A 27,604-nucleotide genomic window follows, 5' to 3' on the forward strand; every position below is an offset into this window, starting at 1 on the left:
AACTGTGCAAAAATTATGGGACAATTGGGGAAATCAGGACCACTAACTGGATATTTGATAAAATTAAGTGATTGTAATTCACTCTTTTTTTCAAGCATGATAATAATATTGCGGTTATGTTTTAAAAACATTAACAAGAAGTATATATGAATGACCACCTAAAAATGACCCTTTTATTCATGGTGAACGTTGAAAGACGTTTTCTGAGAGGCGCCGACACGAATTTGCATACTCTAGCGCAGTGGCCCCCGACCTTTTTGGCACCAGAGACCGGTTCCATGGAAGACAATGTTTCCACGGAAGGCGGGGGGCAGCGGAATTGCTCTGTTTGTAAAAAGCTGCATGAAAACTCCATAAATAAAATATTTCAATAGAAAAAAATTAAAAGATTCCGGTGGGCTTTCTAGGACTGGAATAGCCATAAATATTTCTTTGCCTCCCATGAGCCCCAGAGGCGCGGAGGGCGTTCGCTTTGAGGAGAGCGCACACGGGTGTGACCGGGTCCTTTGTCCCGCCGGCGCGACAGTCCCACGCGCGTCGTCCTGTCGCGCCGAGCCCCCTCGGTGCCTGCCCACAGTGCGCATGCGCGGACTTGACACCACGCTTAGGCTTCAGAGTCCAACATTTCCGCCGTAGCCTTGCACGTGACATCAGTACGTTTTTAGTAGCTGATATCGATTCCTGAGAGGAACAATAATTATTTTCGCTGTGAGTGGAACCCAGCCAAGCAGCGCGCGCGCGCGACGGCCCGCGAAGTCCGCCCTCGTGCTCTCGCCTCTGAGGGTGCGGTGCCGCCGAGAGCGTCGCGCATGCGCAATGCCGCCTCGCTGGGCCTACGTGACGCTCCACGAGGGGGCAATGGCGGCTTGTGCCTGCCGGGCTCAGCGCCCCAGAACTGCCCCCGCTGGTGCCCGCGGGACAGCCCGCGCGCTCCCCAGCTCCCTCGTTAGTCGCCGCCACCTGGCCCACGCGAAGCGAAACCAGCGCGAGGATACTCCCCGTACCCCAGCTGCGTGGGACTGCAGCGCCGGGTCCGGCCGCGCTCCGCCCCGCGCACTTCGATTGGATCTGGCGCCCGGCTCGCCTCTTTCTGGCGCTCTCATTGGCTTAGACAGAGCTGGTGGGCCGCACCGTCCCCTGCACGCTCCTATTGGCTTAGGGGTGTGGCTTGCTCTATTCCGGCGCTCTTATTGGCCGTTCTCAGCAGTCCGGGGTGGGTCCGCGCCGGGGGCCCGGGGAGGACAACAAAGGGCGGTGGGCGGCGGGCCGCAGCGTCCGCGTCTTCAGGTGGTCTGGTCAGGTCCGGCGCTGGCGTCGCGCCCGCCCGCTCCAGATGAAGTGTGAGCACTGCACGCGGAAGGTGGGAGCCGCGCGCTGCGGGGCGGTCGGGGCCGGGGCCGGGGTCGGCGTCCCCGGGGCGGGAAGCCCCGGGTTCCGGCGGAGGGGCGGGCGGCGCGGGGCAGGGCCGCTCCGGGCGGACCGGGCCGCGCGGCTCGGGCGGCGTCTGGGCTTCGCTCTTCGCACCGCGCCTGTGCCCCTTTCGTGCGCCCTCAAGACGCCTGCGAAACCCGAACGTTTAAAAACACACGGAACGCCTCCGTTACCGGGACGGGCCGTCACAGTGCGCGGGAAACGCCGCTCTGGACGGGAACTGGCCCCGGCACCTTTCCTGCCGGCGGACGGTGGGGGCGAGCGGGACGGGGCGCGGGCGGCCACACGCCGATCCCTAGACGTGGCGGCGCAGCCTTGCAAGGCACGCGTGGGCGCTCGTTATTGCAGAAATTGGGGTATAGTGTAAATACCGGTCTGCAGCTCGCTCGTTTTTACGTAACACTCTACAGGAGACATATTTTCAGAGCATTTCCTACTGTTCTAGTTCCTTCTTTGTAGTAACCGCATCGTATTCTAAGTAGCCCTGTATCCAGGTAAGTCAGACGCCGGTTAACCTGTTGGTGGAAGGCCTGGCTGCTTGTAGTTTTTCGTTTGTGCCAACAGTAGCATTATAGACGTGTGTCTGTGTCCTTAAGTACATATGCTTTTATTTTTGTAGAAAAGGTTTCCAGCCATGTGGTTAATTGGTCAGGGCATGTGCATTTTGTAAATGGAGAGGTATTAAAAGTTATTCTTTAATAATGTTTCCTTGTCTTTTTAAGGAATGCATTAAAAAAACAAAAACCGATGACCAAGAGAATGTGTCGGAGGAGGCACCGAGTCCCGCCCAGGATAATGGAGAGGCAAGTAGATGCTTCAGTTTTCTATTCACCTCGAGTAAACTGCCACTGTTGTCTTTTTCCTCTCTGGGGATTCTGGTCACCGTGCATGCTAGCTAGCACTCTAAGGAAGACAGCAGGAAACCCAAAGGGCAGAAGGTCGTGCAGGACTGTCCACTTCCGTCAGAGGCCTGTCTTAGAACAAACTGAGCCAAGGCAGACTGCATTGGGAGCAAAGAAACAGTGGTATGATAGTCACACTTTAAGCATTTAGTGGGAAGTTCCAGTCTGTGAAATGGGGATTGAGGTAGGTATCTTATATAGTTATTCAAAATTTTATGATTCTCTAAAGTTTATTTTTCTGATTGTTTTTATTCTAATTCAGTTCTTGTTTTTAAGTTCTCCTTAGCTAGTAAGGATGGTTTATGTTTATTGGGTGTGTACTCCGGAGTCTGGCGCTGACAAAAATGCAGTCTCATTTTGTGCTCAGACTGAGCATTTCAGATAAGCCCTACCATTATCCCCATTTTGCCAAGAAAAAGATGTGGTGGGGAAAGGTTAGGGTCATTTTTTCCCTTAGAAAGTACTTACTAGGCCAGGCGCGGTGGCTCACGCCTGTAATCCTAGCACTCTGGGAGGCCGAGGCGGGTGGATTGCTCGAGGTCAGGAGTTCAAAACCAGCCTGAGCAAGAGCGAGACCCCGTCTCTAATATAAATAGAAAGAAATTAATTGGCCAACTAATAGATATAGAAAAAATTAGCCGGGCATGGTGGCGCATGCCTGTGGTCCCAGCTACTTGGGAGGCTGAGGCAGAAGGATCGCTTGAGCCCAGGAGTTTGAGGTTGCTGTGAGCTAGGCTGATGCCACGGCACTGACTCTAGCCTGGGCAACAAAGTGAGACTCTGTCTCAAAAAAAAAAAAAAGAAAGTACTTGTACCAATTTTATAAGTGGAGAATTGCAAAATATGAGAGGCAGGTAACAGATTTTCTCTTTAAGTTTAGTGGTCCTCATGTGGCATTTGATCTAGCTTCCCCTCTCCCCCCCACCCCGGTGTCACTCGGCTCTGTTGAGACTGTAGGCCTCAAGGAGCAGCAGGGGTGGAGATGAGCACCTGGAGAGCTGGCCACAGGCAGAAGACAGGTGGGGAGCTCGGGAGCCAGCTGGGGCCAGTACTCCAGAGCAGTCAGGTCCACACTTGCCTTCTGGTTGTATCGCCTTGGACAGATACCTAAGCCCTGTGAGCCCCTGTTTCCTTATCAACGACAGGGAGAGGTGACCCCTTCCCTCCCAGGGCTGTGGAGAGGATGAGATAACCAGTGTGCACAACCCAAGCAGGTTCCCCGCTAGGGCGGTAGTTAGGATGACAGGAGGTGGGGAAGGGTGAGTGGAGGGGGCCCTGAAGGGTGGTGGGAGTGTAGGGCTGGGGCACTGGCACACCAGCCACAGGGAAGGTGTGGACAGATGTGATCTGAGGAGGGGCAGTGGCTCTTGGTCAGGTTGATGGCAGTGAAGAGCTGTGGAGGCTGTCTGGGCGTGAGGAAAGACTCAGGTGTGTGCTTTAGGGCAAGTGACAGAGGCAATAGACTTGAGCTGGCTGGAGTAGGGGGAGAATCGAAGCCACTTGGGAGGCAGCTTTGAGGGCCTAGGTAGAGCGTGACGGCCTGGGTGAGTCAGTCAGGGTGTACAAGCAGAAAAGCGGGCACGACACAGGTGAGTGTAGTTTTAGCTCCATGGACGCTGAGCCTTCTGTAGGATGTTAGTCTGGAGTTTCGGCGAGGAGAGAGGAAGCACGGGTGGCAGGGAGGGCAGGTGCTGCTCGGGAGTAGTGAGGTTGATGGGCTGGATAAAAGGGAAGAGCGTTTCTGCAGAAAGCGTGAGTTTAGGAGGCAGGAGGAAGCAACATGAGGGACGGAAAGGAGCTGGACCTGGACCCCAGCCAGGAAGGCTTGCAGAAGGACTGGGTTGTGCACAGCATGCCCCGTGGTGAGGCTGGAAAGAGGCACCGTTGGGTGAGGTGGTGCGCTGTGGTTGTGGCACCTTGGTAGGGACAGGCTGTGGGGGCCTGTGGAGGCAGAATCTACCCTGTAGCTGCACAGTCTCCAGTAGGCACCACACCCGAGGAGTGGCAGCTCCAACCCCACCTGCTTGTTTGAAATGCAGACTCTTGGGCCTTATGCAGACCTTCTGTGTCCCCATCTGTAACAGAACAAGATGCCAGGGACAACTGGTGCACAGGGACATTGGGTCATGTCTGAGGTTGGGGGAGGCAGAGGTGACAGCCTAAGCTCCTGTTCTGAGTACACTGTGGAAGGGGCACGTGCAGAGCGGTCTCCTGTCAAATCATGTTTTAAAGAAAAACACACTATCTGAGGAAAAAACAGACTACCTGAGGAGTCTTCATAACTTTGTTGAAATGACTCCAGTAAGCTTCAGAATCTTCGTAGTTTCATCCACCAGATGTTTGTTGCACAACTTCCGGGGGCAGTACCTAGAGGGTGCTGGGCAGCAGATGGGAACAGGACAGCGTTCACAGCCTCCTGGTATTTACACCGGGAGGGAGGGCAGAGACAGGTGAGGGATGATCCTTCTTTGGCAGGTATTGGGACGTCTCTCCTGAGGGCACTCGAGGGGTGAGCCTGGGGCCCTCTGAGGTGGCAAGAACAGCAAGGACTGGTGTGGCTGCACGTGTGGGAACCAAGGAGGCAGTGAGGGGTGGGAGCAGAGTGGGGCACTGGCCAGGTCGAGGCCCTCGTGTGAGGGGCTGCCATGTCGAGGGCTCTGAGCAGAGCGAAGATGTGGTTTATGTGTTAGTGGATCTCTGGGGGTGCCAGCCAGTCACCAAGGAGAGAGTGGGGGTTGAAGGCTGGATGGCAAGGATCTATGGTCTCAGTGGCCAGGTGAGCAGAGTCATTCTTTTTGACACAGGTGGGGCAGGGGCAGATTTGAGTATCCACATTTCAGTCTTGGGTGGTTTGAGGATCCTGTTGCATATCCAAGTGGAAACTGGGAGCCAGCAGTGGGCTGTGAAGTTCTGAGCCTCGAGGGAGAGGCCAGGGTTGTGGGGTACCACCTGTGGGGAGTGTGGGGCTGAGTGCTCTGGGAGTGGGGAGCTAGAGGGACAATCAGGGCTGAGTCACAGGCACTGAAGGAGCAGGTGGGGAGGGCCAGGTTCCACTCTTTTTTTTTTTTAAGACAAAGTCTCGCTTTGTTGCCCAGGCTAGAGTGAGTGCGGTGGCATCAGCCTAGCTCACAGTAACCTCAAACTCCTGGGCTCAGGCAATCCTGCTGCCTCAGTCTCCTGAGTAGCTGGGACTACAGCCATGCAACACCATGCCTGGCTAATTTTTTTATATATATATTAATTGGTCAATTAATTTCTATTTATAGTAGAGACGGGGTCTCGCTCTTGCTCAGGCTGGTTTCAAACTCCTAACCTTGAGCAATCCGCCCACCTAGACCTCCCAGAGTGCTAGGATTACAGGCATGAGCCACTGAGCCCGGCCCAGGTTCCACTCTTGATTGTCATCTGCATGACTCCCTGGTGTCATCATGGGCTGGGTCCCATGTTCCCATTCCTCTGTCACCTGGAGCTGCTTAGAGGCAGATGCTGTCTCCCTCCAGCCCTGGCCCCTGGTGTTGTCTCCAGTGTGTAGTGTGAGCTGTGCATTAGTGTCACCTCCCTGTAGAAGCACACTGAAGAGCGTTTGTTGGAGAATCACGCCTGCCATCTTTCTTTTGTAGAAGGGAGAATTCCATAAGTTGGCCGATGCCAAGATATTTCTGAGTGACTGCCTGGCATGTGACAGCTGCCTGACTGCAGAGGAGGGAGTCCAGCTTTCGCAGCAGAATGCCAAGGACTTCTTCCGTGTTCTGAACCTTAATAAGGTATGGCTTCCTTGGCACTTGCTAATTTGGGGGATCTGAACTGGAGGAGGCAGGTAGAGGTCGAGGTGAGGCCCATGTTCCTCCTGGGCGTGGAAGCCTCTGCTCAGACATCAGCAGGACATTTCACCCTTTCACCTGCATCAGGATATCCTGTACGGTAGTTAACCTTCTCCCAAGCTCCTTCAAGAACCACATTCCTGCAAAGATTCACACTCCCTTGCCAATGCTTGGGCAGTCACTGATCAGGCTCCTAAGGCTTAAGGGGAGGCCTCCACCTGGCGAGGGCAGGTAGCGTGGCCGAGGTCATGTGGGTGGCACAGTGCCCCAGCTGTGGTGCTCTACCTCCAGAGCACGTTTTCAGAGACTTGTGTGTTCTCATGGGCAAGGCGAAGACTCTTCACAAAAGTGTCATCCCAGCCTCCCTCTTCCAGCTTGTCCCTGCAGGCCTTCTGTCTCGGTGAGAAAGGTGGAAGGGGAAGAAAGGAAAAACAAGGCAGGTGAGGCTGAAAAGCACTTTGTTTTCGGCACTCTCCTCGAACCCCTGCAGGAAGCGAGGGCATCGGCTTTGCCCAGGTATCGGTTCCCTGACCCCCTGTGTCAGTAGGTTCCACAGTTGGTGTGGGCACCTCAGGACGTTGGCTGATGGGAACATCACAGCACAGGGAACAGAGCCAGGCGGCCTTCAGTGTTCACCACTCACCTCGTAACGTCCTGGACAGGTTTTCCAGCACCATTTGGGCCGCAGTTTGAGATAGAAATATGTGTCTTTCTGTTGTTAGCCTAATTGTGTCTGGGGGTGCCCTTCCTGGCATGCGGATGCCTGGGAGGCCCGTGAGCAAGCAGCAGGCTGCCGGTTAGGATGGTCTGAACCGGGAGACACCCCCTCCTCTAGCAGCCCTGTCCCAACGCGCTCATCCTCAGCCTTTCAGGGGACGGAATGGCTTTAGCCATTTTACCATGTTGAACAGACTTGAGTCAATTATGATACAGCTTGGTTTCCTCTGGGGCGCTCTGCAGGACTACTAGAGACTTTAAACTCTGTGGCATCGGTAGTTGTTGCCAACGTGCCCCGAAAGTGCCTTTGTCACTTTGTGCTCCCACAGGTGATGCAGGCAGGTAGTTGTGTCTCGCTACCCTGACCATGCTCCACACCAGATTCACAATTATTTCCCAATCCAGTGGGTAGAAAATGATCTCATGTATGTACATTTTCCTACTTATTAGAGAGCTGGAGGTCTTAGATAATGTTTATTGATAATTTATATTATGTCTTATGCTGCTTGTCCAGTCTACAATTTATGTTTTAGTGTGGTGTGAGATTTGAATGCAGTCCTTTCCAATTGAACAAGCCAGTTGTTCCAGCATCTTCCATTCTTTCTTCATTGATAGATAAAACGGTTTGAAGATGGAAATTATTCACTCCTTAAAAATTTGCCACTAAAGTGTTCTGGGCCTGATGACTTTAGAAGGCATCTCTCTGGACACTATTTTAGAGTGTATTTTTATTATTGTTATTGCATCTCATTTTCTCCAGTTATTTACATTTATTATAATGTTCTTAAAATTGATAAAATTGTCTTAGATCTAGTCTTGTATCTTTTGAGATGGAGTGTCTGTATTGCCCCACTCGGAGTGCAGGGACTATTCACAGGCATGATCACAGCTCACTGCAGCCCTGAACTCCTGGGCTCATGCGATCCTCCTGCTGCCTCAGCCTCCTGAGTAGCTGGGACTACAGGTGCCACCATCATGCCTGGCTCATGTCTCATGTTTTAATCCTGATTTTTTTCTCCTTTTTCCTTTATTATGTTTGCTAGTGTTTGTCTAGTTCATCAGTCTCTGATAGAACATCTATTACGTTGTTCTGAATTTCTCAATAAGGTATCTAACTCATACTCCATGTATAATCAGTGTATATATCATTATTCTGTTTTTCCTTCTAGAAATGTGATACCTCAAAGCACAAAGTGCTGGTAGTGTCTGTGTGTCCTCAGTCTTTGCCTTATTTTGCTGCTAAATTCAATCTCAGTGTAACTGATGCATCCAGAAGGCTCTGTGGCTTCCTCAAAAGTCTTGGTAAGTTGCCTTTTGATAAATTGATGGATTTTATAACTTGAGTTTATAAGTGCCTTTTTTATCTCTAAAATTCAATTTTAAGGATTCAGGATAAACTCCCACGAGAATCTCATGGAACATAAAAGGACCTTGTCCCTCATGTCATGAAACCCAGCCTCTGATCAGTGGTAGGCGGATGTCACTTTCCCCTTTGCCATGCATACACAGGTGTGTTGTTACAGCGGGGGCTGACCCCTTGACCCCTTCGGGAGCAGGAAGTGACCACCTGCTGACGTTGTGGACAGGGACACTGCGAGGCTCCCACACTGGCCCAGCAGCCTCCCGGTGGCTCCCACCTCACAGGGGGCATTTACTTGATAGAGAGTTACGTCTGAAATACTTGGCGTTCAGTTTCCCAGGAAGCTTTCTGAAGGACACCGCAGGAAGGGAATGGCTTGTTCTTGATGTGTGGAATGAAAGGTGATGATTCAAGAATATAATCACAGAACTCAAATGTCAACACTGGAGGCCGGGCGTGGTAGCTCACGACTATAATCCTAGCACTCTGGGCGGCCGAGGCGGGCGAATTGCTCGAGGTCTGGAGTTCAAAACCAGCCTGAGCGAGACCCCGTCTCTACTAAAAATAGAAATTAATTGACCAACTATAAAAATATATATACAAAAAATTGGCCAGGCATGGTGGTGCATGCCTGTAGTCCCAGCTACTCAGGAGGCTGAGGCAGTAGGATCACTTGAGCCCAGGAGATTGAGATTGCTGTGAGCTAGGCTGATGCCACAGCACTCCCTCTAGCCTGGGCAACAAAGTGAGACTCTGTCTCAAAAAAAATTAAAATAAATAAAATAAATAAAAACACTGGAATAATGCTGCCTAAAATACTGGTGAAAAATACTACCGTACCTTCTGCTTTGCCATGTTGATACTGTCCCCTAGTTTGGCCAAGATGCCTGTTTGCTCACAGTGGTGTTTTATAGTGGTGCTGTTTGCTCACAGTGGTGTATAGCCCAGGGCACCCTCATAGCATGGCACTCAACACACGCCTTCAGAAAAGGGGAGTGTAAGCGAGTTGCCAAATAAGAGTTTTTATTATTCCACAATGCATTTTTAAAGATGTGAATATGCTGGGAATTACTAATGACACCTGGAATAAGCATCATCAGGGCAGTCTTTGAGTCTGAGAAACAGCGAGTGCCAAGGTTGATTTTATTAATACATCTTTGAGCTCACCTTCAACATAAAATTACACCTACAAAGTGCCCTTCACTTGAGAGTCTCAACACTGCACAGATATTTTTCACAGTCAAAGCCTGATATAACTAACTCTTTTTTAGTTATTGTGTAGATATGGAGTTGCCATCTTCAAGGAGTTTCGACTTGGAAACAAACAGCCATCGTCCTGCTCAAAAACAGTTACTGTGTGATGTAATCAGGAGTGGTGCTAGGCTTTGGGGGAACAAAGATAAGGGACACAATTCTTCTTCCCTCAAGTTTATAGGGGACTTCATTAAGTTGGAAGTCAACATTCCCACCTAGCTTTGCACCTCAAACTTGACCTATTCAAAAAAGCCCAAATCTTTACCTAAGTATATGGTTTCACAAACCAAAACCTCAAATCCCCTGTCTCTCCCCTACCTAACCAGCAGATTCTGTTGTTTCTGATTCAGACTGTATCTAGAATTAACCCACTTTACCTTCATCCCCATTGGTACCACTGATGCCGAACCCCATCACCCCTCACTGGGACCATTAATGGTTTCCTTGCTTCTACTTTATAACAAAAAATTATGATAAAAGAAATTAAACAAGTGACTTTAAAATCCACAGCTGGTATAAATCTTAAAAGCAGCCAGTTATTTTTAAAATGAAATGTCATACAATTTTAAAGTATTAAGATGTAAGTTTCAATGTGGATTTTTTTATTAATATGGAATATTCAGTTATATATCTATAAAAAAAAAAACTACCCCCAAGTAAGGCCTTTCACCAGGAGAAAATATAGCCCTCAACAACTTTGATCTTTGGTAAAATTAATCTTACCTGAGCCGTTTTAAGTTTACAAGCAGGAAGAATGGTTTAACAAGATCCCACTATTAGCTACGACTTAGTTTTTGTTGCAGCACTTTATACGCAAATCTACCAGGTTCTGGGAAAGTGCTACTCACCAAGAGCACTGTGTGTTTGTGGTCCCAGTTGCTTGGGAGGCTGAGGCAGGAGGATCGCTGGAGCCCAGGAGTTTGAGGTTGCTGTGAGCTAGGCTGATACCACGGCAGTCTAGCCCAGGTGACAGAGTGAGACGTTGTTTTAAAACTATAAAAATAAAAAAGGAAAAATGAAACACACTGTCCTGAGATTATGCCATTAGTGATAGGAAAGAACCAAGACTGATTTTAGTGTCTCCGGGAGAAATGCCATAGAATCTGTTTTTTAAGTTTGTCTCTTAAACATAAGAAAGCAAAAATGAGTACGAAGGATGAAGTAGATCTAGATTCTAGTAGGGTCTAGAAGTATATCATTATGTGACGAGAAGCTGGTTGTACCCCTCTCTTCCACAGGGGTGCACTACGTATTCGATACGACCATAGCTGTGGATTTTAGTATCCTCGAGAGTCAAAAAGAATTTGTGCGTCGCTATCACCAGCACAGCGAGGAGGCGCACACGCTACCCATGCTGACCTCTGCCTGTCCTGGTGAGCCCCCCAATGGCATCTCCGTTGCCCTGGGCACCAGTCATGGAGGGCCTGCCATTGCTGCCTGGGGTCAGAGGTCAGCGGGTCCATCCCACTCAGCCTCCGTAGACTGAGAGGAAAGACTTTAGCCTGATGCACGGTTTGATATCAGCCAAAGTATTTATTAAATGTGGGTAGTTTGGGAGGACTGGACAGGCAGGTGTTAATTTCTTATTTTTGTTTGTCTGTATTTTTCTCAAGTTTTTGAGATAAGCATATTATATGTTAAGAGAAATTTGTTTTCAAATATATGACATTTCAGACATTCAAATAATAATAGACGATAAAATGGCAAATGTACTGTTTGCCAGCTTAACTAAAAATTACAGAATAGGCCGGGCGCTGTGGCTCACGCCTGTAATCCTAGCTCTTGGGAGGCCGAGGCGGGCGGATTGCTCAAGGTCAGGAGTTCAAAACCAGCCTGAGCAAGAGCGAGACCCCGTCTCTACTATAAATAGAAAGAAATTAATTGGCCAACTGATATATATATATAAAATTAGCTGGGCATAGTGGTGCATGCCTGTAGTCCCAGCTACTCGGGAGGCTGAGGCAGAAGGATCACTCGAGCCCAGGAGTTTGAGGTTGCTGTGAGCTAGGCTAACGCCACGGCACTCACTCTAGCCTGGACAACAAAGCGAGACTCTGTCTCAAAAAAAAAAAAAAAAAAAAAAATTACAGAATAAAAAATTTCTTTACATTGATACTCAGATTCTATCAGGGAGCCTTTATTAAACCACTCTTTAATTAGTTTTAGGATAACAAGTTGGTGTCTGAGGTTTGAAGTGTGCGGAGGCTGGTGGTTAGGGGCCCCTCCTCCCTGCAGCACATCTCTTGGTGGTTTCTGTGTGTCGGTAGGCGTTTGCTGCACACACACGGGCATGCATATGGGTGATGCCTGTTGAGATTTCGACTGTTCAGACGTGCTTGTCCATTCTGACTGGGGTGCCTGAGCTGCCTCTCATCCTCTGGGAGACCTTCCCTGCCAGGAGTGGCTGCCCCGAGGGGTTACCCAGCGTTACCCAGCTCCACTCCAGAGCAGGTAGTTTGTCTCAGGCTTCTCTCCCCGTACTGTGGTGCTCTCATGTGCGCATGTGCGTGAGTGTGACTACGGGGACAGGGCCTAAAATCGGAGCTGCCAGGTTAGCAGGTTGTATCAGAACACCCTCCACCTGTCCTTGTCAGGCTGTACCCCAGCAGAAGAGAGGAGCTGGCCGTGGCTCCTGCAGGGGTGTGGTCAGCTGATCTCTGTCTTGCGTCCCCCCCCTGGAAGCCACGGCAGCAGCAATGCCCCAGAAGGGGTGGTGGGAATGAGTGACTCAAAGGAGAGATGCTCAGAGTAGTCCTGAGTACCTGGTGAGTGCAGTGCAGGTTTCAATGGTTATTGTTACTGTTTAGGGAATAGAAATGTCTTATGCTTTGTTGCTTTGAAAGTTATGCAGTTGTTAGGCTGTGAATTTCCAGTGGGCTGTAGAGCCAGGTCAGCACTGGCCACCTGTCCTGTCCTGTCCTAGAACTCCGACTCAGCAGGTGGATTCTCGTGCAGCTGGGTTGCTGCCCCTGCTGCTCCTCAGAGCCCATTCTTGCCCCTTGAGCCCCTGTCACCCTGACTCTTACCTTCTTCCCCTTGGTCCTTTTCTCCCGAGTCGGCAGGGATGCTCCTGTCTGCAGCACCTCCCGTCCTCCGGTCCTGTGACCCAGCCCGAGCCACAGGCCGGGTGGAGGAGGTGGTTTGGGGGAGGCCGTCTGCTGCGGATTCTAAAGAAGAGGGGGCCTGGCTTCACCCTGGGGGGGGGCTGCAAGCGCTCAGAGCCCCCAGCATGTGGCAGGACAGAGCTGACCTCACGAGTCCCTTCTCTCCCCAGGCTGGGTCCGCTATGCGGAGCGGGTGCTGGGCCGCCCTGTCACCCCCCACCTGTGCACTGCCAAGTCCCCCCAGCAGGTCATGGGCTCTTTGGTGAAGGATTATTTCGCCCGACAGCAGGTGAGCGACCTCCTGCAGGGAAGACACAAGTTTCTGGCACGCTGTGCAGGGCCTGGGTGGGGTGAGCGAGGGGCGCCATGGCTGGGGTGGGAATTCTGCCACACACCGGGGGTGGTCACACCCCCAGGCGAGCATGAGGGAAGCTGTGGCCTCAGGACTCATCTGTGGGGCAGTTTCTTACTAGCGTCCAGCTCTGCCTTTCTTCCTTTCGTCATCTCTTCCTTTCTCCTTAACCTTTCTGTGGCATCTGGGGGTTCTGGACAGAGTGTGGGCCGGGGAGAAAGGCTGCTCACCCTGCTGAGAGGCCCCAGCCTCGCCCGCTGAGGAGCTGCCCGCCTGTTTCTCAGATACCTTGCCAGGGAGGCCATGGGGCTGTGCCAGAGGCCGAGGGCCACTGTCACTCAGGAGCCGGCCTGGCCTTGGCCAACCTTTCCCCCCAGGGCTCCCAGGACTCCCTGCGCCCTTGAAGGGGCCTCGGCCTGTGGTTGGTCCTCCATCCCTGGCGTGCCGTGCCCCTGCCCTTCCCCATCAGTCTTTAAGCCCTCGGGACTGATGAGTTAGCCGCTGTGGCAAGAGAGGACTGCAGATTCGGGATCCAGCCTGGAGAGGTGCACACACTTGGGCGTTGTTATTTCAGCAACAGGGAATGTTTTCTTTCTACTGGTTTGCTCATAAAATCACCACAGTTGGCAAATTACGGACATGATGTCAGGGTGTGTGTCCAGCATAGGTGGGACAAAAACGAGCCGTGGGACTCTGAACCCTCTCCTTGCCCCACACCCACCTGTCGGGGGAAATCCATGTGTCTCCCAGTCTTCTGAGTGGCCCTCTGCTGACTCGAGCCCAAAACCCACGTCCTGCAGGTGCTGCTGAGGGGCAGCCAAGCCACAGAGCCCCGGCTTCCGGCTACGTCTCGCCTGACCACCTGGCAAGGGCTGCACGTTTCCTCTTCTCTGCCCCTGCCTGAGTAGGGCCTTTCCACCTGATGGAGAAGGGCCAGGGGCACGCCAGGGGCGGAGGACAAACCTCCACCCCAAGGGTCACTCGGCAACCACCAGCTCCTGGCTTTGCCGCCAGTTCTGGCTCAGTTGTGGGCAGGTTCGGGAGGGGCAGCTTGGGTAGGTGACACTTGAAGCTTCAGGAAAGTCTGGATAAACCAGGCATCTAGCATGGTTCCATGCTGGCTGGCTTTTACCCGTGTCATCCCTGAGTGCACGTGTGCAGGAGGAAGCAGGCTCGGCTCTCCCTGTTCTTCTAGGGAGGCCACGCAGGCTGCTGGGCCTTGTGGATGGGCCAGACTCAGTCTGGGGCGCGGCAGCAGACGTGTGGGCTGGGTGCTGTGCTTGGTGGAGTTGAGGAGGGACGGGGACCAGCCCTGGCTGCAGCAGGTGACAGTCTCTGTCCCTTGTGCTCTGAATGCCAACTGTAAGCTGCCATGGTCACCTCTCCACCAGCCCTAAATGTGGGATGTCCTTTCTCCGCAGAACCTGTCTCCAGAGAAGATCTTCCATGTCATCGTGGCCCCTTGCTACGACAGGAAGCTGGAGGCCCTTCGAGAAGGCTTTTCCTCTGCCTCACACAGTTCCCGGGGTGCTGATTGTGTGTTAACGTCAGGTGAGAGGAGGGTGGGGCATGCCTGCACACTGAGCCAGCTGGTGCTTGTCACTGTGGTCACCGTCTGAAGTCACTGGCCACTCGGCATTCTTGGTGTTTAATTGCATGAAAGTGAAGAGAAGGGTGGTGTTTGGTCCAGCATTCCATCTCCTCTGTGCTTCTCCCTTGGGATAAGTCAGGTCTCCAGGAGAGCCACTCGGGCAGCATGGCCTGTCATGTTACCTTACAGTCCCCGTACCATACTTTCCTCTTGGTAGGGAAAGTCGCATGTAGCCATGGAAGGCCTCCTGCTAACACGTCTTGGGGGTTAGGATGGGGGGCTGCGGCAGGTTCTGTGTGTGCTGAGGATGGAACTCATGCCCTGGAGTTGTGCAGGGAGCTTAAAGACTTCGTTAAAATTCCACTGGATCTGTTTTAATCAGGCTCTAAAAATGGGTCTCCCTCTAGGTGTTTGGGTCAGTGGTAGGTTAGGCAGAGTGGCTGGCTCTCAGGGAAGGGCTCTAATTCTCTTCGTGGGCCCCCTGGCCTCAAATCCTAGCGTGAGGATGCCCCCAGGAAGGTCTCTGCCCCACAGGCTCCAGTGTGGCCCTTCACTCCCTGAGCAAGGGCTGGGGCCATGTGCTTGGTGAGAACCACACTCGGCCATCTTTTCTGAGTACAGATTTGTACTGGAAAACTCTGTTCCCACATGTGCTAAGAGACTCACTTTTTTTAGCAAGGGTTTTTTCAGGAGCCCTTGGGTGAAAGGAAATGCAGAATTAGTTCTGGTTTGCAGCTGGTATCACTGCAGAATAGCTGAACTTAGTACAGACGCAGCCAGTGTACTTTTTGGTTATCTGATGCATGTGAGCTTGTTATACACAGACATGTCCACTTGGCTCACGCAGCGTGAACAAGAAAAACAGTTTTCCCCTGGAGACACAGTCAAGCAGGGTTGGTCGCTACTGCAATCCTCAGTTCAGGGGCAGAAGGAGGGCTAGAATGTTTCATCAGGGTTTTCACTTAATTAGCGCTGCTTTGGCTTGAGCTGGGCTCCTGCTGTGGTGGAGATTTCATAGCAGGGAGGGCACCCGGGTCACTAGTGTCGAATTTCCTGGGGGAGGAAAGTGTAGTGTCCCGGTGGCATGGGCCGTTAGTGGCCTTTGACAGTGCCTTATACCACTTGTTTGCCTGTAGGTGAAGTTGCTCAAATGATGGAGCAAAGTGACCTCTCAGTGCAAGATGCCACCGTTGACACTCTGTAAGTGGCTGCTGTGGGGAGGGTCCACTGGTGGGCAGGGCCACCTCCTGTCCCAGGGCTGTCCTGCTCTATGACAAGGCCACGAAAAGCACCGAGGCGTGGTTCCCCCCACAGCCCTCAGCCACCTTTCTGGCTGTTTCATTGGACATGAGCAGGGCCCTGGAATGCCGGTCTCCGGGGCTGCCAGGTAGTCGGCGCTGGGCGGGCGGAGGAGAAGCACAGACTGCTGTGTTCTCACTGAGGCAGAGCTGCTTGTTTGTGTGCCAGCGCCCTCCCTTTCCCACGTCGCCTGCTCCTCACAGTCTGCGTTGCCTCCGGGGACGTGGAGCAGCTCCCTCAGGTCCCCGTGCACCAAGAGCAGCAGGCTGGCTGCTGCTGCGGGCGGTAACCTGGTGCCCAGCAAGGCCTGTGGCTCTGCCGTGTCCCAGGCGCTGGGCGGAGGGTGCCATGAAGGCCAGTGGTTCGTGTGCTCCCCAAAGCTCCATGACCCAGTTGCTGCATTCGTGCCCCTTTTGTTGGGGAGGGTGGGACTGAAGTTGACAGAATTTAAGAAACTCTGCTCAGGCCTGGGGTGACCCAGGGTCCTCATGGTAGCCCAGCTGTGGACAGGCAGGCCTCCCCTGGTCACCCTCAGATTCCCAGTTCTTGAGGCAGCCCTGGGTCACGGGCCCTTTGTCTGGTTTCGCTCTTGCCGTCCCTTTGCATCAGCACTAACGAAGGACTCGTCTTTTCTCTGCCTGGTGAGGTTTGGAGACTCGAAGGAGGAGAGGGTGACACGCCACGACGGAGCCAGCTCGGACGGGCACCTGGCGCACGTCTTCAGACACGCGGCCAAGGAGCTGTTCGATGAGGACGTGGAGGAAGTCACTTACCGAGCCCTGAGGTGCGGGCGGGTTCGGAGGCAGCACCATGGCCTGTCTGGGTCTGCGGCTGGCACCAGGCAGGCTGCCTGCAGCCAGCGTGCGCAGGCCGTGCCTGTGTGTGCCGATGTTTCTTGTAGAGTCTACAGGGGAAAAATCCGAAGGCCTTTTTTGAGTTTATTCAGACTTTTTAATTTTGCTGAAATTCCAAACTTAGAAAATGTTCCTTAAGTCACAGATAAAGGACTTGACAGACGAAAACCCATTTTGTTCATTTTATAGAAACAAAGACTTCCAAGAGGTCACCCTTGAAAAGAACGGGCAGGTTTTGCTACGCTTTGCCGCTGCATACGGCTTTCGGAACATCCAGAACATGATCCTGAAGCTTAAGAAGGGCGCGTTGCCCTACCACTTCGTGGAGGTCCTCGCGTGCCCTGGAGGTAGGGTGCCAAGAGCAGGCGGCCGTCACCGGCCCCCAGAGCCTCACTCTGAACTCGGGCAGCTTGGCAGGGGTGCACTGTGCCCCTGCAGTGTATGCTGGGACATACTGGGCCCCATGGGTCCTGCTCCTTCCTACACACCCACGTAGCGTGAGGAGAGGGCTGCCCCCCACGGGAGGACCCACGGGGCACCAGGTGAGAGAGTCAGCAGGTACAGAGAACATGCCACCAGTCGAGGCACATGGGAGCTGAGGATGAGCTGGGTTGGTTCTCGAGTGAGGGGAGACCGGGGTGTGAGGGGGTAGGAGGGGCACCAGCCTGCGGCTCAGGGGCTCCCTGCTGTGGGGGGGAGGACAGAGCGTGGTTTGTGGATTGTGATCCTCCCAGCAGGTGAGGAGGGTATCCCAGATGGGGGAAGAGGAATGAGGGGCCCATGAGCAGGTCCAGAGCTGGGGGGCAGCCGTGGTGGCCCATCTGCACCCCAGTGGGGACTGGGCTGTCTGCCATCCTGACTGGACACCATGAGATACTCGAGGCGCGGTGCCAGGTGCAAGTCCAGAGGCTCCGTGATGGGCAGACGGGCATGGTGTGAAGCCACAGCAGGAGAAGAGGCACCTGTGAAGGGCGTGAGCACGGCTGGAGGCCCTGCCCTGGTGTCCTTTGACACATGGAGGAGGCGGGGCCGAGGCTCGGGGGAGAAGGCAGGGACCAGAGAGGCGAGCACTGGCTCTTGGGGAGGGCAGGTCCTGCAGCTGGGCTGAGGGACAGCAGGAGGTGGGGCTGGAGGTCTGGGAAGGAGAAGGTGGAGGTCAGAAGGTCAACCGTGGGTGCTATTCTGGAACCAGTGGATAGTGAGGTTTAACTAGGGTGGAAAATTTGCTCAATCTTTTTTGTTTGTGTCTTTGGTTTGGTTGTTTGCTTTTTAAAGAGACAGGGCATACGGTAGGGTCTCAACAAGGATAGAGTACATGGGGTCATCATAACTCACTACAGACTCGAACTCCTGGCCATAAATGATCCTTCTGTCTCAGCCTCCCAGGTAGTTGGGACTATAGGCATGTGCCACCACAACTATTTAATTTTTAAATTTTTTTCTTTTTAGAGATGGAGTCTTACTATATTATCCAGGCTGCTCTCAAACTCCTGGCCTCAGGGGATCCTCCCTCCCTCACCTCCCAATGTGCTGGGATTACAGGCATGAGCCACCACATCTGGCCAGTCTGAATTCCTTCATATGAATTTTTTTTTTATTTCAGAATATTACAGGGGTACAAATGTTTTTGGTTATGTGTATCAATTTTGTTATGCTTGAGTTAGGTTCATAAGTGTGCCCATCATCCAGATAGTGTTCATTTTACCCGTTAGGTAGGTTTTCGCTCATCCCTTCCTACCACTTCCCCCCTGCTTGATCTCCACTGAGTTTTACTTCCCTCTATGCACATGTGTGCTTATTGGTTAGTTCCAGTTTAATAGGAAGTACATGTAGTGTTTGTTTTTCCATTCTGTAGATACTTCAGTTAGGATAATGGCCTCCAGTTCCATCCAAATTGTTGCAAAAGGACTTAATTCATCGTTCTTCAAGGCTGAGTAGAATCCGTAGTATGTATACACTACATTTTGTTAACCCACTCATGAATTGATGGGCACTTCAGCTGATTCCACATCTTTGCAGTTGTGAATTGTGCTCTAATAAACATTCAAGTTCAGGTGTCTTTTTGATAAAAATGACTTCTTTTTCTTTGGGTAGGTATCCAGTAGTGGGATTGCTGGATCGAATGGTAGGTCTACTTTTAGTTCTTTGAGGAATCTCCGTACTGTTTTCCATAGAGGTTGTACCAGTTTGTAATCCCACCAACAGTGTTATAAGCTTTCCTTTCTCTCTGCATCCTTGCCAGCATCTATTGTTTGGGGACTCTTTATTTATTTTTATTTTTTTATTTTGTTTTATTCTTTTAGTGCAAACACAGTGTTTGAAACTTTGGGGACTTTTTAATAAAAGCCATTCTAACAGGAGAAGGGTGATACTTCATCATGGTTTCAATTTGCATTTCCCTGATAGTGATGCTGAGCATTTTTTCATATATTTATTGGCCATTTATCTACCTTCTTTTGAAAAGCTGCTGTTCATGTCTTTTGCCCACTTTTTAATGGGCTTGTTTTTTGTTTTTTTGGTTTTTTTTTCATTGCTGATTTTCTTGAGTTCTTTGTAGATTCTGGCTATTAGTCCTTTATCAGATGTATAGTTTGGGAATATTTTCTCCCATTCTGTAGGTTATTTATTTACTCTATTGATTGTTTCCTTGACTGTGTGGAATCCTTTTAATTTAATCAAATCCTATTTATTTTTGTTGCTATGAGTGCCATTGGGATTTTTTTTTTTTTTTGAGACAGAGTCTCGCTTTGTTGCCCAGGCTAGAGTGAGTGCCATGACGTCGGCCTAGCTCACAGCAACCTCAAACTCCTGGGCTCAAGCAATCCTGCTGCCTCAGCCTCCCCAGTAGCTGGGACTATGGGCATGCGCCACCATGCCTGGCTAATTTTTTCTATATATATTAGTTGGCCAATTAATTTCTTTCTATTTATAGTAGAGACGGGGTCTCACTCTTGCTCAGGCTGGTTTCGAACTTCTGACCTCTAGCAATCCGCCCGTCTCAGCCTCCCAGAGTGTTAGGATTACAGGCGTGAGCCACCGCGCCCGGCCTGCCATTGGGATTTTTTTCATAAATTCTTAGCCTAGGCCGATATCTAGAAGAGTTTTCCCAACATTTTCTTCTATAATTGTTATGGTTTCATGCCTTACATTTAAATCTTTTATCCATCTTGAATTAATTTTTGTGTCAAGAGATGGATCCTGTTTCAGTGTTCTGCATGTGGCTATCCAATTTTCCCAGCACCATTTATTGAATAGGGTTTCTTTTCCCCATTCGATATCATCTGTTTTGTCAAAGATCAGTTGGTTGTATATGGATGGGTTTATATCTGGGTTCTCTGTTCTTTTCCACTGGTCTATACTTCTATTTTTGTGCCAATATCATGCTGTTTTGGTTACTATAGCCTTGTAGTATAGTTTGAAGTTTAATGATATGATGCCTCCAGATTTGTTCTTTTTGCTTTAGATTGCTTTGGCAATTTGGGCTCTTTTCTGGTTCTAAACGAGGCATTGTTTTTTTCTAGATCTGTGAAATATGGCATTGGTATTTTGATAGTGATTGCATTGAATCTGTAAATCAGCAGTCCCCAACCTTTTTGGCACCAAGGACTGGTTTCATGGAAGACAATTTTTTTTTTTTTTTTTGAGACAGAGTCTCGCTTGTTGCCCAGGCTAGAGTGAGTGCCGTGGCGTCAGCCTAGCTCACAGCAACCTCAAACTCCTGGGCTCAAGCAATCCTTCTGCCTCAGCCTCCCGAGTAGCTGGGACTACAGGCATGCACCACCATGCCCGGCTAATTTTCTATATATATTAGTTGGCCAATTAATTTCTTTCTATTTATAGTAAGACGGGGTCTTGCTCTTGCTCAGGCTGGTTTCAAACTCCTGACCTCGAGCAATCCGCCTGCCTCAGCCTCCCAGAGTGCTAGGATTACAGGCGTGAGCCACCGCGCCCGGCCATGGAAGACAGTTTTTCTATGAGGGGGTGCTGAGGGGCAGGAGGCAGAGCTCAGGCAGTGATGCTAGCCATGGGGTGTGGATGTAAATACAGACGAAGCTTCACTCGCTTGCCTGCCACTCACCTCCTGCTGTGCAGGGGCCCCCCCTCATTCCTAAGTTTCATGGAAGACAGTTTTTCCATGCATGGGGACCTGGGGGTGTGGTGGAGCTTTTCCGCCTGGTCCCTAACAAGCCACAGACCAGGGTTTGGGGACCACAGCTGTAGATCACTTAGGGTAGTATGGACCTTTTAACAGTGTTGATTGTACTGATCCACGAGCATGATATGTTTTTCCATTTGTTTGTGTCATCTGTGATTTCTTTCCTAGGTGTTTCGTAGTTCTCTTTGTATACATCTTTCACCTCTTTGGTTAAGTATATTCCTAGGCATTTTATTTTCTTTGTTGCTATTATGAATGATACTTAGTCTTTGATTTGACTCAGCTTGACTGTTGTTGGAGTATAGGAATGCTACTGATTTTGTAGCCTGAGACTTTGCTGAATTTATCAATTCTAGGAGTCTCTTGGTGTAGAGTCTTTGAGGTTTTCTAGATAGAAGATCATATTGTTAGCTCAGATGAATTTTCATACTACTAATCATGACATCATCTGACGCATTTGACAGGAAATAGTCCAATATGCAGGAGACAGGTTTTTATTGAGACTATTGTTGGGTGTGTGGGCTCAGGCATGGGCACACCCCACCTGTCCCCAGGTGCAGCCCCAGCTGAGGCCAGCACACCAGCACTAATGCACAGTAAGGGTGGGAATGGGTGAACTGCTTGTTCCCAATCCTCATTCTCTCCTGGTATCAATACATTCCAAGAGAAGTTGGAACTATGGATTTGCATGCAAAGCCACCCAGTTCTCAGAGTGGCAGCCTATTTAGGTTTTAGGTGAAGCCATCTCGTGGGTGAGAATGAGGCGCACAGAGCTATGAGCTGGCTCCGAGCCCCACTCTGGTTTAGGCTGCACAGCTGCACCTCCTTTTCATTCCTCTCCCGCTCCCAAACTGTTTCCTCTAAGGTGAATGCTTCCTTAAAACTGAATATCCCCAAGGAAGGAACCAGCTTACCTGTGCGTGTCTTTCAGGATGCTTAAACGGCAGAGGCCAAGCCCAGACCCGGGACGGCCGCGTGGACAAGGCCCTGCTGCGGCAGATGGAAGGCATCTACTCCGACATCCCCGTGCGGCCCCCGGAGACCAGCGCGCATGTGCAGGAGCTGTACCAGCAGTGGCTGGAGGGGGTCGACTCCCCCAAGGCCCAGGAGACGCTGCACACCACGTTCCAGAGCCCGGAGCCCTGCGCACACGGCCTGGACATCAGGTGGTAGAGAGCCGGGCAGGGCGTCGCTGTGGGAGGAGGGCTGCTGTGTGTGGAGTATTAAAGACACTTAAAGGAAACAACGCAGCGGGTGGCCTTGGTTTCTCAGAGGTCTGTGCTGCACCGTTACCAGAGGCCCCTCGTGCAGTTCCACATGGTGCCATCTTCCTCAAGTGTGTGGGATTTGAATGTTTTCACATGAGAGGACTTCCCCAACCTCAGTATCTTTTTATCCCAAGATTGTGGAAAAAATCCCAAAGAGTGAGAACAGAGATGGATTACTGTGTTTTAGGTTTTAAAAACAATCCAAAAAGTGTCCTGTGAGGAGCCAGGCCCCCAGAGGTCACATGCCCTGGTCAAATGCCTCAGAGGTCACATGACCTGGGCGTGAAGGCAGAGGGCGGGATAGGGCCCAGGGACACCGTCAGCCTCAGGCCTCCAGGGCATGGTCCTAGCTTCCTTGTCCTTTCTGGGTTTTATTTTTACCCACTGTGTTACCTTATAAAGGTTTTTGCCAGAATGAATAAATAGCCAACTTTTAGAATCAAGAGATTCATAATATAAATCTGGATTTCTAGCTTTTCTTATTAAAAAAACCTAAGTTTTGGCAGCAGTAGGCCATGTTCCTCATAGTCAGACCAGAATGCAGCAGCCGCCACCCCCTGGGTCCACAGCAAGGGCCCAGTGGCACTGGTGACTTAGGTCCCAACTGCAACTTGCACATCCTTCTGAGCTGGACTCAGAGAAAGGCCTAGCAGGGGTGACAAGTGTCACAAACTGTGGACCCAAGAACGCTGCCCGCCAAGCTCCTGCCAGTGCTGTCGGGTTGGAGGTGGGGTGGCCTGGCCCTGGGGCAGGAGAGAGCTTTCCAAGGGCCGGCCTCCTCGGAACACTTTCCTGTTGTCCTCAGATAGGATTTTCTCACACAGTGGACCTGCTCAGTCTGCTCGCTCTGCCAGGCCTCTGCTCATTGGCAGGTTCCAACCTGCGCCGCACTGCTGGTGTGAGCTCACTTAGAGAGGACAAGGTGGTTAATCCACAAGGGGCTGGAAACCCACTGGAAGTCCACAGAGTGGCGTCACTGCACTCTAGGTTCTTCCTGGGGAAGAGGTAAAGGCAGGCAGCCTGACGGGCCAGGGTCAGCTTTACGGAGCCCTTAGACTTGGTCAGGGTGAGTGGTGATGTCGCTGACTCTCAGTGTGATAGAGCCCTGCACCGTGTTCATGTGCTATACCTACCTACCTATCCCATGGAAAATTGGATATATTATTTTATGTTGTGTATCTTTTTTCCTTTCAGTGTATACACAATTGGGTTTCCATCCTCAAGTAGCTGATTACAGAATAAACAGTTTAGTGTCTGAGTGCGGAGCGCTGGGTACCCAGATGTTGTTCTCCCCAGCTACGCCACGTCCCTTTCCACCCCTGAGCCCAGGTGGCCTCACCTTGTACTTCCTGAGATGTCACCTAGTGTGGAGTTGGCAGTCGTCCTATCTCCTAGTGTGGAGTTGGCAGTCGTCCTATCTCCCTTCCAGGTTGCGGAAGCAGGTGTGGGCTGCCCTCTTCCAGCTGCAGTGGAGAAATCTCCCTCTGGGAGAACCGTCACACACGTCCACCACAGCCAGCCTGCCACAAAGCCTCCTGCGGACCTCCAGGGAGGCTAGGCTGAGGGAGTGGACGTTAAAACGTGACCTGGGGTCTTACCGTGGCTGAGCATGGGGTATGGCTGTGTGTGTTTTCTCTCTGCACAAGAGAACAGTACAGTGAGGGGCAGCACAGAGGCCAGGCTGGGTGTGGTAGTGGACAGTCTGCTGGTAAGCCCTGCTGGCCCTGGCGTGGGGAGGGCAGGGGAGCCCAGACATCCATTCCAATAAAGCCACCACTGTGCAGGAACTTTCCGCCTCTGCTGGAGTTCTGGTGCTGCCGTGGTTTGCAGTGGGCCTGACCACATGTGATCAAATAAACGTGTGTTCTGCTGTCCTGGTCACTAGATCTGCATTTTGGTGCTTGTGGTCTGGCTGGCCAGGCCCAGATTGCTCAATCCTGTTTCCCCCTGGCCTTAGAGCTGATGCTCTTTAGCAGGGGCGCACTGTCCACGTGGGTCCTTCCTTAGCACGTCCACTGTGCCTGCTCCATGGGGCGGACGTCAGCCCATGGTGTGTCCCACGGCTTCACCTGCTGGTCTAAACTGAGCAGTGGACCTGTCGGGCCCAGGACCTGCGTGGTCGTGTAACCTCCCACTGCATCCAGGCCAGGTGAGGGAACGATGGAGCTTGCCCCAGTCCACTCAGCAGCCTGGTGGGGCCCAACATTTGCATTTCTGCTTCACCTCTTTCCACTTGGATCGCTTGGCTTTTGTGTAAAGCACACAAGCTCTCAACTCTGATGGTTAGGAAATGTGAGTCCACCACTGCAGAAGGTGTGCTGTCATTTTTGGATACAGGCTGGACTTTGCATGAGAATGAGCTGTGTGTCTTGAAAACAAGGAGAGCACATGCCAGGCCCGAACATTTATTTTTAAATTTGAAAAATTTCCAGGCATGGTGGCGCCTGTGGTCCCATATACTACTTGGGAGGCTGAGGCAGGAGGATCGTTTGAGCCCAGGAGTTGAAGACTGCAGTGAGCTATGATTGTGCCACTGTACTCCAGCCTGGGCAAAAGAGCAAGACCGTGTCTCTAAAAAATAAATAGAAATGCAAATGATTTTTATTTTTGCCCAGTAGGTGAATGATTTTTATCAAGTACTGAGCTTGGTGAGAAGAGCAGGTGCTCACCTGCTATTGGCCAGAATACAATTTGGCAGTAACGCCCTGACTTAAGACAAAAAAGTCCCTGGGGTTTGACTCCTAGGAGCCTTCCCTACAGCAGTACCTGAAGGCGCTCGTTACTGTGTGTGTAGAAAGAGTGAACCATTCGTAACACCTAGCCACAAGTTCTCCAGTGAACCTGGTCAGGTATTTGTCAGTATGTCCAGAAGCAGTTGAAGTACGAAACGGTACAGGGCAGCCCCACAGCAGCATTACCTGATCTCTAATGTCCGCAGCGCCGAGGTGGAGAAACCAGCGTGTGGTGGTGCTCAGTCGAAGTCAGCTCATCATCGTCACTGAGTCCTCGAGGGATCACGTCTCAGTGGCCAGGGTGTGGGATGACAGCCTGTGTGGCTCTGACCTCAGATGGTTACAGCCCCGTGGAGGTGACAGTCCTGTGTTCAGGAAGGCAGTGCTGGCCAGGCTGCCAAGCTACTCCAGAATCGTGTGGCTCAGCAAGTTGCTTTAACTGCCTCAGGGTCCTCCTTGTAAAATGGACATAAACCCACCATGGGGGGAGGCTTAGGCAGGAGAGTGCTCAGATCAGCTCCGGGCACAGTGCTCAATAAACGTCAGGTGTTACCTTCCTAAAGAAAAAAAAGTACGATGTAGATTTTTATGTGCTGACCTGGAAGTCTCAGAACAAGCCATACAGTGTGAGCTCCTTTTGGTCTCCTTTTTCTAAGCCAAAATGAGAGAGAGGGAAAAAAATTGGATCTTGATTTTTTTTTTTTTTTCCCAAAAACTCCCCAAGGCCGGCTCCTGCAGGGAGGGAGGAGAGGACCAAGAGCACGTTCCTGAGTGGACGTCCTGAGTTCTTACCTGGTGGGGTCCCAGGTGAGTCAGCTCCCAGGCTCGCCGAGCACGGACAGGAAGGTGGAGGGAATAAAAGGGCCGCTAGGTGTGGCAGGGACCCCTGCTCTAACTCAGGTTGCTGGATTCAGAGTCCAGAGTGTTGAACATTACATTGTGGAACTGGCTACCGCCAGGTGCCGTCAACGGGATGGGATCAGGAATGCAAGTGGAGCCGCAGGAGAGAAAAGGAAAGTCCCTAGCAGAGGATGGTTTCGATCCATCGACCTCTGGGTTATGGGCCCAGCACGCTTCCGCTGCGCCACTCTGCTGGCTTCAGCCCCGTGTGCTGACTCAGATGGTGACCATTCTAGTAGCCTCCCCACCTGCAGCGACCCCTGCTGGCCGGGGGGACTAACCCGTGACTAACTGGTGACCAGCTGGGCAAGGCAGTACCCAACTACAAATAAACTGGACTTTGGTTTTCCCTCCCTCAACTTCTTAGGAAGATGATCAGTGAATTCATGTCCTTTTCTGCTGTTAAAGACAAAATGCTGGCCGGGCGCAGTGGTTCATGCCTGTAATCCCAGCAATTTGGGAGGCCGAAGCTGACTTGAGGCCAGCCTAAACAACATAGCAAGACCCTGTCTTTACAAATAATTTGCAAAATTAGGCCGGGCGTGGTGGCTCACGCCTGTAGTCCTACCACTCTGGGAGGCTGAGGCAGGTGAATCATTTGAGCTCAGGAGTTCGAGACCAGCCTGAGCAAGAGCGAGACCCATCTCTCCTAAAAAATAGAAAGAAATCAGCTGGACCTAAAATATATATATATATTTAGCCGGGCAAGGTGGCACATGCCTGTAGTCCCAGCTACTCGGGAGCCTGAGGCAGGAAGATCGCTTGAGCCCAGGAGATTGAGGTTGCTGTGAGCTAGGCTGACGCCACAGCACTCACTCTAGCCTGGGCAACAAAGCAAGACTCTGTCTCAAAAAACAAAACAAAACAAATCACCAGACCCAGTGTTACATACCTGTAGTTCCAGCTACTTGAGAGGCTGAATCATGAGGATCCCTTGAGGCCAGGAGCTTGAGGCCATGGTGCACCATGATTACACCCCAGAATAGTCACTGTGTTCCAGCCTGGGCAATGCAGCAACACCGCATCTCCAAAAAAAAAAAAAAAAAAAAAAAAAGGAAGAGACACAACCTGTATAGTTCAAAGTGTCCATATCCCTGGACATGGTGACAGTTCTGTATTTCAGTGGTGGTTGGATTTTGGAAAGGAACAAAAATAGCATTTCTCCCATCAGTTCAAAATGACTTCTAATTTGTTTAATTACAAACAAACTATCCTTTTAATTCTTCTCTCGACCTACTTCTTCCCAGTAGCCAAGGAAGCCATTTCTTTTTTTTTTTTTTTTTTGGAGACAGAGTCTCGCTTTGTTGCCCAGGCTAGAGTGAGTGCCATGGCGTCAGCCTAGCTCACAGCAACCTCAAACTCCTGGGCTTGAGTGATCCTTCTGCCTCAGCCTCCCGGGTAGCTGGGACTACAGGCATGCGCCACCATGCCCGGCTAATTTTTTTTATATATATATCAGTTGGCCAATTAATTTCTTTCTATTTATAGTAGAGACGGGGTCTCGCTCTTGCTCAGGCTGGTTTTGAACTCCTGACCTTGAGCAATCCGCCCGCCTCGGCCTCCCAAGAGCTAGGATTACAGGCGTGAGCCACAGCGCCCGGCCAGGAAGCCATTTCTTGCAAAAGAAACTGCTTAAAATTAACGTGTCATGAAATCTTGGAATTCAGTTTTACAAGAAACTGATTTGAAGAGAATCACAAAGAAAAACTTACATTTTCAACGAAGTATAAACTGTTCCCCTAAGAACATGTTGGACATAGATCTTTTGGAGGGGGTAATCTTTGAATTAGCATTGTGAAAAGTCAGGGAAACTTGTGGTTGCAGATAGAAGAGTACCTCCGCTCTTGAACTAACAGAAGCATC

At 51.2% G+C, this 27,604-nt stretch overlaps 1 protein-coding gene and 1 non-coding gene across 2 annotated transcripts; one reads left to right on the forward strand and one right to left on the reverse strand.

The window, feature by feature from the left end:
• Window positions 1–1,194: 1,194 nt before the first annotated feature.
• NARF (nuclear prelamin A recognition factor) lies at window positions 1,195–22,088 on the forward strand. Its single transcript, XM_012777270.2, has 11 exons — window positions 1,195–1,360; window positions 2,154–2,234; window positions 5,954–6,097; window positions 8,041–8,173; window positions 10,724–10,858; window positions 12,760–12,878; window positions 14,363–14,492; window positions 15,669–15,732; window positions 16,478–16,615; window positions 16,875–17,032; window positions 21,773–22,088. The coding sequence occupies exons 1-11, from the start codon at window positions 1,334–1,336 to the stop codon at window positions 22,012–22,014; spliced, it is 1,371 nt and encodes a 456-aa protein (XP_012632724.1). The 5' UTR covers window positions 1,195–1,333; the 3' UTR covers window positions 22,015–22,088.
• Window positions 22,089–25,863: 3,775 nt separating this feature from the next.
• Window positions 25,864–25,935, reverse strand: TRNAM-CAU (transfer RNA methionine (anticodon CAU)). The gene has a single exon. It is a non-coding gene; the product is annotated as a tRNA-Met (tRNA).
• Between the last annotated feature and the right edge of the window lie 1,669 nt (window positions 25,936–27,604).

The sequence above is a fragment of the Microcebus murinus genome, unplaced genomic scaffold (assembly GCF_040939455.1).
Source record: "Microcebus murinus isolate Inina unplaced genomic scaffold, M.murinus_Inina_mat1.0 scaf010_hap2_Mmur4.0, whole genome shotgun sequence".
NCBI lineage: Eukaryota > Metazoa > Chordata > Mammalia > Primates > Cheirogaleidae > Microcebus > Microcebus murinus.

Bases quoted from the DNA above. Each gene is read 5' to 3' on its own strand.
- NARF (XM_012777270.2), top strand. From the start codon at position 1,334: ATGAAGTGTGAGCACTGCACGCGGAAG. The intron at 12,879-14,362 runs GTGAGCGACCTC...CTTTCTCCGCAG, and splicing joins ATTATTTCGCCCGACAGCAG to AACCTGTCTCCAGAGAAGAT. The intron at 17,033-21,772 runs GTAGGGTGCCAA...CGTGTCTTTCAG, and splicing joins GGTCCTCGCGTGCCCTGGAG to GATGCTTAAACGGCAGAGGC.